Source organism: Hyla sarda, chromosome 5 (genome assembly GCF_029499605.1).
Source record: "Hyla sarda isolate aHylSar1 chromosome 5, aHylSar1.hap1, whole genome shotgun sequence".
Taxonomy (NCBI): Eukaryota; Metazoa; Chordata; class Amphibia; order Anura; family Hylidae; genus Hyla; species Hyla sarda.
The window spans coordinates 358,479,798-358,492,067 of NC_079193.1; the positions used below are offsets into that span (position 1 = coordinate 358,479,798).

General features: G+C 47.8%; 1 protein-coding gene across 3 annotated transcripts in view; it reads left to right on the forward strand.

Moving 5' to 3' along the window:
- Nucleotides 1-12,270, forward strand: part of FER1L6 (fer-1 like family member 6) — a 207,020-nt gene that overhangs the window by 160,257 nt on the left and 34,493 nt on the right. For all 3 annotated transcript variants that reach the window (XM_056522715.1, XM_056522714.1, XM_056522716.1), the window contains 2 exons: nt 116-286; nt 7,518-7,672. In XM_056522715.1, coding sequence (XP_056378690.1) covers nt 116-286; nt 7,518-7,672 — 326 coding nt within the window. The remainder of the gene's footprint in view (nt 1-115; nt 287-7,517; nt 7,673-12,270) is intronic.

Below are 12,270 nucleotides of genomic sequence, written 5' to 3' on the forward strand. Positions count from 1 at the left end.
AGCGTGTCTTATTGCCCATGTGAACATACCCCATATATACAGAAATATACAGAAATATACAGAATTCTACTCCATTCGTTTCCTTTGTACAATTAACAAATCTCTCGTTCACCAGATCATTCGAAATCCAGGCAACCTTCCCGAAAGAATCTCTACTAAACATCCTGATATACGACTACGACCTGATAGGGACAGATGACCTCATTGGGGAGACAAAAATCGATTTGGAAAATCGCTTCTACAGCAGACACCGGGCAACCTGCGGCCTGCAAAGTCAATACGAAATGTAAGCTCTGCGCGTGCTGAAAGTCTGTGCATCTCCTAATAAGGATGAATGTGTCTGGGAAATTGTATCTTGAAGCGAAACTTTAAAAAAAAGTAAAAAAAATCTAACAAAAGAAATTGACATCAAATAGATCAGCATCGTTCTCTGTGTCCTCCCGGCTCTAAATACATCTCATCTATTGGTTTTACGTTGTATATTATTCTTGCTGCTGTCGTAGTCATATATATCATGTGCTAATAACGCATCTTTTACAGCGTGGGGGTGATTTTGCAGGAATTGTTTTGGAAACAAGTTTAGAAGTATTCATTAACCGATAGAACAAACAATGTCAATGCAAAGGGTAAAAATTAAAAGGGGTTGTCTTCCCCCTCACTCATCCCATTACAATTTACCCTACTAGGGAATTCTCTTTTAAATGGGCACTCTTATTAAAACTAATTTTTGCTATTGCACTCCTTATGGTAAATAAAAAATCTTTCTAATGTACTTTGTTTAAAAAAAAATGAAGTTTTCTATGTTTTATTTGTGTCTAAAAAGCTGCCACTAGGTGTCTCCCTTCTTGTCCAGAGAACATTTCCTCATCTCTTGCACAGACTTTGGACTCCTGCTGGCCTGGCAGAAGTCCAAAATCAGGAAATGCAGTCTGGAGTGCTGAGCGGGGTGTGTGCAGCCTTATCCAATCATAGCTCATCTCACACTGAACTGCTCTGAGCTGTGTGTAGCAGAGTGAGGGAGGAAGTTCTCCCCTGTATGTGTCACGATTCGGCTGGCAGGAGGTGGATCCTCTGTGCCAGAGAGGGATTGGCGTGGACCGTGTTGGTGGACCGGTTCTAAGTTGCTACTGGTATTCACCAGAGCCCGCCGCAAAGCGGGATGGTCTTGCAGCGGCGGTAGCAACCAGGTCGTATCCACCAGCAACGGCTCAACCTCTCTGACTGCTGAAGATAGGCGCGGTACAAGGGAGTAGACAAGAGCAAGGTCGGACGTAGCAGAAGGTCATGGCAGGCAGCAAGGATCGTAGTCAGGGGCAACGGCAGGAGGTCTGGAACACAGGCTAGGAACACACAAGGGAACGCTTTCACTGGCACAATGGCAACAAGATCCGGCAAGGGAGTGCAGGGGAAGTGATGTATAAATAGGGAGTGCACAGGTGAACACACTAATTAAGCCTGCTGCGCCAATCAGTGGCGCAGTGGCCCTTTAAACTGAAGAGACCCGGCGCGCGCGCGCCCTAAGGAGCGGGGCCGCGCGCGCCGGGACAAGACCGACGGGGAGCGAGTCAGGTACGGGAGCCGGGATGCGCATCGCGAGCGGGCGCCTCCCGCATCGCGAATCGCATCCCGGCTGAGAGAGATATTGCAGCGCACCCGGTCAGCAGGTCTGACCGGGGCGCTGCAAATGCGAGGATGTTGCGAGCACTCCGGGGAGGAGCGGGGACCCGGAGCGCTCGGCGTAACAGTACCCCCCCCCCTTGGGTCTCCCCCTCTTCTTGGAGCCTGAGAACCTGAGGATAAGACTTTTGTCTAGGATGTTGTCCTCAGGTTCCCAGGATCTCTCTTCTGGACCACAGCCTTCCCAATCCACCCAAAAAATTTTTTTTCCTCTGACCGTCTTGGAGGCCAGAATCTCCTTCACGGAGAAAACGTCAGAAGAACCGGATACAGGAGTGGGAGAAACAAGTTTGGGAGAGAAGCGGTTAATGATGAGTGGTTTAAGGAGAGAGACATGGAAGGCATTGGGAATACGAAGAGAAGGAGGAAGAAGGAGTTTGTAAGAGACAGGGTTGATCTGGCACAAGACTTTGAAAGGACCAAGATAGCGTGGTCCCAGTTTGTATCTGGGGACACGAAAGCGGACATATTTAGCGGAGAGCCATACCTTGTCTCCGGGAGCAAAAATGGGGGGAGTTCTTCTTTTCTTATCGGCAAATCTTTTCATCCGGGATGAAGCCTGTAAAAGAGAATTTTGGGTCTCTTTCCATATGGTGGAAAGATCACGAGTCACTTCATCCACAGCGGGCAAACCAGAGGGCAAGGGAGTAGGGAGGGGGGAAGAGGGTGACGGCCGTACACCACGAAAAATGGGGACTTAGCAGAAGATTCGGAGACTCTGAAGTTGTATGAGAATTCGGCCCATGGTAGAAGATCTGCCCAGTCATCCTGGCGGGAGGAAACAAAATGCCGTAAATAGTCACCCAGGACCTGATTAATTCTTTCTACTTGCCCATTGGATTGGGGATGATAAGAAGAAGAGAAGTTTAATTTAATCTTGAGCTGTTAACAGAGGGCCCTCCAGAATTTAGACACGAATTGGACGCCTCTATCCGAGACTATATGCGTGGGCAAACCGTGAAGGCGAAAAATGTGTACAAAAAATTGCTTTGCCAACTGAGGCGCTGAAGGAAGACCAGGAAGAGGAATAAAATGTGCCATCTTGGAAAATCGATCAACGACCACCCAAACAACTGTGTTGCCACGGGATGAGGGCAAGTCTGTAATAAAGTCCATACCAATCTGTGACCAAGGCTGTTCGGGGACAGGCAGAGGATGAAGGAGGCCAGCAGGCTTCTGGCGAGGAGTCCTATCCCGGGCACAGACAGTACAGGCCCGCACAAAATCAACAACATCCGTCTCCAGAGTCGGCCACCAATAAAAACGAGAGATGAGTTGCAAGGATTTTTTGATGCCCGCATGGCCTGCGAGGTGGGAGGAGTGTCCCCATTTGAGAATCCCGAGACGCTGGCGTGGAGAAACGAAGGTCTTCCCTGGAGGAGTTTGCCTGATGGAGGCTGGAGAAGTGGAGATCAGACAGTCAGGAGGAATGATGTGTTGCGGAGAGACCTCTACTTCAGAGGCATCAGAAGAACGAGAGAGGGCATCGGCCCTAATGTTCTTGTCAGCAGGGCGAAAATGAATTTCAAAGTTAAAACGGGCAAAGAACAACAACCACCTGGCCTGGCGAGGGTTCAGTCGTTGGGCAGACTGGAGATAGGAGAGATTCTTGTGATCAGTGTATATGATAACTGGAAATTTTGATCCCTCCAGCAGATGCCTCCATTCCTCAAGCGCCAATTTAATGGCCAGTAGTTCTCGATCCCCGATGGAGTAATTCCTCTCCACTGGAGAGAAGGTCCTAGAAAAAAAAACACAAGTAACAGCATGCCCGGAAGAATTTTTTTGTAGAAGGACAGCTCCAGCTCCCACTGAGGAGGCGTCTACCTCCAATAGGAAGGGTTTAGATGGGTCAGGTCTGGAGAGCACGGGAGCAGAAGAAAAGGCAGACTTGAGATGTTTAAATGCGTCTTCCGCTTGTGGAGACCAGGACTTGGGATTGGCATTTTTCTTGGTTAAAGCCACGATAGGAGCCACAATAGTGGAAAAGTGTGGAATAAATTGTCTGTAATAATTGGCAAACCCCAAAAAACGTTGGATAGCACGGAGTCCGGAGGGGCGTGGCCAATCTAAGACGGCAGATAGTTTATCTGGGTCCATTTGTAGTCCCTGGCCAGAGACCAAGTATCCTAGGAAAGGAAGAGATTGACATTCAAAGAGACATTTCTCCATTTTGGCATAAAGTTGATTGTCCCGAAGTCTCTGAAGAACCATGCGGACATGCTGGCGGTGTTCTTCTAAGTTGGCAGAAAAAATCAGAATATCGTCCAGATAAACCACAACACAGGAATATAAGAGATCACGAAAAATTTCATTAACAAAGTCTTGGAAGACGGCAGGGGCGTTGCACAGGCCAAAGGGCATGACCAGATACTCAAAGTGTCCATCTCTGGTCTTAAATGCAGTCTTCCATTCGTCCCCCTCCCTGATGCGGATGAGATTATAAGCCCCCCTTAAGTCCAGTTTGGTAAAGATGTGGGCGCCTTGTAGGCGATCAAAGAGTTCCGAGATAAGAGGTAAGGGGTAGCGTTTTTTTACCGTGATTTTATTAAGTCCGCGGTAGTCAATGCAAGGGTGTAGGGAGCCATCTTTTTTGGACACAAAAAAAAATCCAGCTCCGGCAGGAGAGGAGGATTTGCGGATAAACCCCTTTTTTAAATTTTCCTGGATGTACTCCGACATGGCAAGAGTCTCTGGGGCAGACAGAGGATAGATTCTGCCCCGGGGTGGAGTAGTACCCGGGAGGAGGTCAATAGGACAGTCATAAGGCCTGTGAGGGGGTAAAGTCTCCGCTTGCTTCTTGCAAAAGACGTCAGCATAGTCCATATAAGCCTTAGGAAGACCGGATACAGGGGGAACCACAGGGTCATGGCAGGGAGTACTGGGAACCGGTTTAAGACAGTCCTTGAGACAAGAAGTACCCCAGTTCTTGATTTCTCCTGTGGACCAATCAAGGGTTGGGGAATGGCATTGAAGCCACGGTAATCCAAGAAGAATTTCAGAAGTGCAGTTGGAGAGGACCAAAAATTCAATTTTTTCGTGATGAGGTCCGATGCACATTAGGAGAGGTTCCGTGCGGTAACGCACGGTACAGTCCAATCTTTCATTGTTAACAGAATTGATGTAGAGGGGTCTGGCGAGACTGGTCACTGGGATGTTGAACCTGTTGATGAGAGAGGCCAAAATAAAATTTCCTGCTGATCCGGAATCCAGGAAGGCCATAGCAGAGAAGGAGAGGGTAGAGGAAGATATCCGCACAGGCACAGTAAGGCGTGGAGAAGCAGAGTTGACATCAAAAACTGTCTCACCCTTGTGCGGAGTCAGCGTACGTCTTTCCAGGCGGGGAGGACGGATAGGACAATCCTTCAAGAAGTGTTCGGTACTGGCACAGTACAGGCACAGATTCTCCATGCGGCGTCGTGTCCTCTCTTGAGGTGTCAAGCGAGACCGGTCAACTTGCATAGCCTCCACGGCGGGAGGCACAGGAACGGATTGCAGAGGACCAGAGGAGAGAGGAGCCGGGGAGAGAAACCGCCTCGTGCGAACAAAGTCCATATCCTGGCGGAGCTCCTGACGCCTTTCGGAAAAACGCATGTCAATGCGGGTGGCCAGATGAATAAGTTCATGCAGGTTAGCAGGAATTTCTCATGCGGCCAGCACATCTTTAATGTTGCTGGATAGGCCTTTTTTAAAGGTCGCGCAGAGGGCCTCATTATTCCAGGATAATTCGGAGGCAAGTGTACGGAATTGGATGGCGTACTCGCCAACAGAAGAATTACCCTGGACCAGGTTCAACAGGGCAGTCTCAGCAGAAGAGGCTCGGGCAGGTTCCTCAAAGACACTTCGAATCTCCGTGAAGAAGGAGTGTACAGAGGCAGTGACAGGGTCATTGCGGTCCCAGAGCGGTGTGGCCCATGACAGAGCTTTCCCAGACAGAAGGCTGACTACGAAAGCCACCTTAGACCTTTCAGTAGGAAACTGGTCCGACATCATCTCCAAGTGCAGGGAACATTGTGAAAGAAAGCCACGGCAAAACTTAGAGTCCCCATCAAATTTATCCGGCAAGGATAATCGTAGGCCGGAAGCGGCCACTCGCTGCGGAGGAGGTGCAGGAGCTGGCGAAGGAGATTGTTGCTGGAGTTGTGGTAATAGCTGCTGTAGCAACACGGTCAGTTGAGACAGCTGGTGGCCTTGTTGCGCTATCTGTTGCGACTGCTGGGCGACCACCGTGGTGAGGTCGGCGACAACTGGCAGTGGGACTTCAGCGGGATCCATGGCCGGATCTACTGTCACGATTCGGCTGGCAGGAGGTGGATCCTCTGTGCCAGAGAGGGATTGGCGTGGACCGTGTTGGTGGACCGGTTCTAAGTTGCTACTGATATTCACCAGAGCCCGCTGCAAAGCGGGATGGTCTTGCAGCGGCGGTAGCAACCAGGTCGTATCCACCAGCAACGGCTCAACCTCTCTGACTGCTGAAGATAGGCGCGGTACAAGGGAGTAGACAAGAGCAAGGTCGGACGTAGCAGAAGGTCAGGGCAGGCAGCAAGGATCGTAGTCAGGGGCAACGGCAGGAGGTCTGGAACACAGGCTAGGAACACACAAGGGAACGCTTTCACTGGCACAATGGCAACATGATCCGGCAAGGGAGTGCAGGGGAAGTGATGTATAAATAGGGAGTGCACAGGTGAACACACTAATTAAGCCAACTGCGCCAATCAGTGGCGCAGTGGCCCTTTAAACTGCAGAGACCCGGCGGAGCGCGCGCCCTAAGGAGCGGGGCCGCGCGCGCCGGGACAAGACCGACGGGGAGCGAGTCAGGTACGGGAGCCGGGATGCGCATCGCGAGCGGGCGCCTCCCGCATCGCGAATCGCATCCCGGCTGAGAGAGATATTGCAGCGCACCCGGTCAGCAGGTCTGACCGGGGCGCTGCAAATGCGAGGATGTTGCGAGCGCTCCGGGGAGGAGCGGGGACCCGGAGCGCTCGGCGTAACAGTATGGCTTCAGATGATGTCATGCCTGCTGGGGAACGCCCCTTACCAGAGAAATATCAAGGTAGAAAACTAAAAAATAATAAAAATAAAGGCAGGGGGTGGTTTATCCTGATGGGGGCAGTGACCTGGGAGGATTATAAAATGTAACAAGATCATGACAGGTACTCTTTAATAGAAAGGGAGTGCACTGTTCAGGATGCTCAACTCTTGGACAGAGAGAACAGCATCTACAAAGAGTGTCTCCCTGGTCGTCCTTTCCTGCATTACACAGACAGCCCATTGATATGAATGGAGGAGGCGTGGTGTGAAGTCTCGGGAGCAGCATCCGGCACAGAATGCTGGGCACTGCACAGAGATTGCAGGGGTCCCAGCGGCGGGACCCCTGCGATTACACATCTTATTATCTATCCTTTGGATAGGAGATAAGATGTCTAAAGCCAGAATACCCCTTTAACACATAAAGCTAATGAAACCGCACGGTGAAGGATGTAAACAATAAAACATACAATAGCCTGGAATTGTTGATTTTTGGTCACTTCATTTATAAAAGTGAATAAAAAAGCGATCAAAAGTCCCATCTAAACACAAATGGTACCGATAAAAATAAAAGTTAATGGTGCGAGAAAATTAGCCTTTTTACAGCCCCATATACTAAATTAAAAAGTTATAGGGGTCAGAATAGGGCAATTTTAGGTATACACCAAAAAAAAAATAAGTAAAAAAAAAAAATTATTATAATTATTTCAATAAAACAAAACCTATCTACCGTAAGTGGTGTATGGTTGCAATTGTATTGAATGAAGTAAAGGCAGCATGTCATGTGACACACAGTATTGTCTTATTTATAGAGAAGGATATAACGCCTGGAGGGATAGCACCAAGCCCACCGAGATACTGAACAAACTCTGTAAAGACAACAAGCTTCCTGTCCCCATTTTCCGACCTGGTCAAATACAGATTGGAAGCAAAGTCTTTTCAGGACAAACAGTGTTCGATCAAGATGGTAAGTGCAGGACACTCCATGAGGTGAGCGGCGGTCTGTACGGAGGTATTTTGCCTTTTATTGTCCTTTATATGGGAAATATGGTTTGGAAGTCAAGCACACACAAATATATACATATAACTGGTCATGTTGTGGCAGCGTTAACTGGTCATGTTGTGGCAGCGTTAACTGGTCATATTGTGGCAGTGTTATTTTTATGTAGTTATAATATATATATATATATATATATATATACATATACAGGATATATATATATATATATATATATATATATATATATATATATATATATATGTGTGTGTGTGGTGAGGGTGTGATGAAGGGCAGATGTTATTACCCTAGGGCCAGATGGCATTAACCCCTTGTATTCGTGAGGCCAGGGCGTGGTTAACCTCTGCACCACCCGAGGTATGGACGCTGGATCCTGGGCTAGGCATGGGGCAAATAATGACTCCGATGCCAAGTTACGGAACAACGGCAGCATTACTGAGGTATACAGGTGTTATAGTCTTTACAGCTCAGTTAGGCCCAAGGAGATGACCAGTCACTTTATGAGACTTGAGGGCTCGCTGGGACTTGTAGTGGACCTGGACTGAATTAGGCAGACCCATGCTGAATTTAGCAGACTTTACTAGGACTCACTCGACTTCACCCCTGTGGTAGCTTACCAGGCTTTGACGTTCACCTGTGGGGCACTTGGTGATGGAAGCGTGGCTGCGTGTTTAGGCCTTGGGTCTCTTCAGGACACCAGACACTCTCAGGTCTTGACTGTTTTGCACTCAGCAAAGGCTGGAACTCAAGAGAGCTAGCTAACTCCTCCCTTAGTTTATATAGGAGGACTTTGGACAACAGGACTTAAAAGCATATACATCTTAATAAAATACATTAACCATTTGTATGTACAATCACATAACCTGAGGAGTGTGGGGCCAGGGGCTACGACTGGACACACCTGAAAAGGACCACATATTGTACAGAAGGACCACTTCTGTACTGGGCCACCATAAATTCCTCCTCTTAAATAAAGCCATCCCCGGCGACATGTCCTTGAAGGGGGGGTGAAAGACTAGGCCACTGGCCCAAACAATGGTATACAGTTCCTGGGGCATTTATATAGAATGTCCTACACAGGGCTGATGAACTGGAGAAGGGTCCATGTGGCATTTTTAAACAATGTCCATACATGCTTAACAATGGGGTGTTGAAACTGGGTGAAAATAATCAACAATTTTGATGAGGTTGTTTTGTCCTTGTAAATGATTGGCCCTGATTTCTGGATCGGGCTGCCCGAGGCTCTCTACCCTGATGCCTGTGCTGATGGGGCCCCTCGGCTTAAGCTACTTCTCCCCATAACAATTGACTAGCAGTTATTTACCTTTTTATAACACATGACAATATTATATATGTGCACAATCGCTCTGCCACTCTTATTTGTGATACTTACGACTTTCAGGAGATCTATCTGGCCACAAGGACAGGAAACAATAGACATTAGATGACTGATAGGGACTGAATATACATAGACTTTATAGCTACAGTGCTAACTGGATATGACATTTGACAAAATTAGATACACAAAATATACTATGCACATTTATGTACTAAGATATATGTGGTGTCCCGGCACTGTATTTCATACTGTGCCTTAGTTATTAGTCCCCAAAGTTAGAGTCCCTAGGACTGTCGGGGTTCGCTTCCCTAATTAACCCCTAGTCACCCCTTAGTAATTTAATATTTATAAATATTATCTATATAAATAAATGTATATGGTATTACTCACTGTTTCGGTGTCGCAGGACCTGCGGGTCATGTGACCGGGTTGCAGAACTCTATGGTTTTTGCTAAAGGACCTTTGGTGGTTTTGGTCATGTGATCACCCACAATCCATTGTAACGGTGAGTGACAGCTGATATGGACCAATCCTAAACGGCCAGCCCCTGCCCATATAAGGGAGCTGCGCCATATTGTCGCTCTCTTGGGTTGCTGACTCTGGACGAGGTAGGACCTCCGCAGCTTACAAGACAAGTACTAGGCCCAAAGCCTTGCGGCTTAGGCCTGCGCTAGAGACGGATAGTTCTTACAATTCCCCGCTATCTCCGCAAGATCTCTGGACCTTATCCAACCCCTAAATCCAGCGGATCTATGCAAGTACAATCTTCCTAAACTTAAGAGAACTTTCTGGTCCTAAGCATCTGTCAATCACTGCTGTGCTGTTTATAGAGACTCTGTTATCTGGACTGTTACCGATACTGCATGTACAGAAAATCGTCAGTAAAGTTCCTGCAAGTTTTAAGTTCAGCACTGCTGTGGACAATCTATTTATTTTACACTCACCTATCGCTCTTGGGAATGGTGGCGATAGGCCCAGCATCACTACAGACTTTTAACCCTCACCCTGGCGTCACGAGTGACAAGGGTTAACAGCGCCCTTTATTATACAGAACCGCAACACCCCTTATGCCCTACAACCCCCACCAGGCTATCACATATATTTATACTGACTTTCTGTACATTAGATATTAGATATTCTCTAATGCCATGGATAGAAAGAGCATTAGACATTATAGACATTTTTGTGCAAACATTTTATATATACACTTTATTACAAGTTGTCCCACATAATAGATTTTTACAACAACACTTATGATTGCATACATTTGTGTAAAACAATGAACAATCTATTACTCTTTTTAAGTAAGGTATAGTGCCGCTCTACAGTTCTGGTACGTAAGAGTCTGCAGCAAAGGAACACAGCTGTAAGCCGGGCACAAAACTTACGCAGAATGGTTGCAAATAGTTCTTGGTTAGTCCACCAGGCACATTTCTTCAACGTTACGTAAAACCTGTAGAACAACAGTGGTACTTCCACAAACAGTCAGTCTCACGACTTAATGGTAGAAGGAAACAACAGTATCACATGTGAGCTTTATCCTTGGAATTGGCCATCCCAGCCTCACCTGTCGGATTGCTTTCGAGGTTGGGGGACATATAGCGGGTACCACGTGACTGTGCCCCCTCCAAAGGACTGACTCTTGTACACCAGGATACTCGTAACAAGGTAGAATCAGTGATGGTAGTACTCACGGTGACTAACATCTGTTCCGCAGCAGCTTGCGCCACTGGGGGACAAAGTTTTGGTGCCTGTTGGGCCGGCCAAACCTCCTCCTAAGCAGGAGTAGGCTGAGGCACTTTAATTGGTGCCCGGTGGGTAGGTGAAACCTCCTCAACGCTAGGAGTAGGCCTGGGCACATCTGTACTGGATACTTCTGCTCCTCGACTTGGGGTGTACTTGGGAGTGGTGACAGCCTTCTTAGGTAGCTTTGACAGGTACTCTGGTCCTGGGGGGTGGACTCTGGGCTGGACTGGCTGGAAGGGGTAGAAAATGCGGCTTCGGTCGGAGTACTCACATCAGGCACCTTTGTAGATATCACAGCCCAGGACCCCCAGGATGGATGGTGTGGATACAGTCTCACTGACGACACTCTTCTGGATGATGTGGGCGTTCCGCCCTCCAGAGTTGCTGGCCACTCTCCATCAGCTTCCGGCAGTGGGACTTTCAGGCCACTTCAGCCCAGATCGATCTTCTGCAGCTGCTAGCTCTTGGAAGACTTGAGCCGCGGGGGCTACAACTTTGCGGGTGTGGGGCGCCATCTCGGGAATCACAGACCTCGTGCTCTCCTGTGATTCCGCCATGTTGCTCTGCTCAACAACTTCCTGCAGACTGAAGACGTCCAGTGGCGACATTCCTTTTATAGTGGGCTTCGGCAATATGGCTGCTGGCAGGAAGGACATCAGGGGTGCGTTCCCCACTTCCGCTCCCCCAGCAACAAGGGGCATTCAAATTACCCCATGACAGCCACAATACCCCCACAACAGATACAACATTCCATATGCCATCCACAGTGCTTACGACTGCCTCAATATCCTAACATTTGGTGTTGTCCTGATGGGACATCCTCTAGAACAGTGTTTCCAAACCAGGGTGCCTCCAAGGTAGTTGTAGTTTTACAACAGCTGGAGGCAGGGGCATAGCTTTTAACCACAGGTCCTGATGGTGTAAGATCTAATATAGAACTCCACTTTACTCACCCTTGTGGTGTCAATCTGTGACATAAAACTCAAAAAGGTGCAACCTAGGGAAGACCTCCCTTACTTGGCAGACTGACTGGCACTGATCCTACTGTAGGCCCTAAATAGATTAGCAAAATATAGAAAGGTACTTGTACAACTTCTCCTTTCTGGATAATACTCTACTCTTGAAGGCTAAGACAATGTAGAAATGAATTCTTGCAGTGCGAACTAGACTAAAGATGCAAAAAAATGCCATGTGGGCTTAGCAGTGGCATTTTTTTCTAGTGTTTCACCCCCTCTAATTCTTCAATAGAAATCCTTGAGTCACATAAAGAAAGAATCACACTACTTGTCATGATAAAAATGCAGGGGGGAAAACTTCAACAGGACAAAAAAAAAAAAAAATATTCTGCAACTATGAATTGGGCTTTAAAGGAGATATCCACTGCTGAAAAACTTATCCCCTATCCTAAGGATAGGGAATAAATTTCAGATTGCGGGGGGTCCAACCACTGGGGCCCCCCACG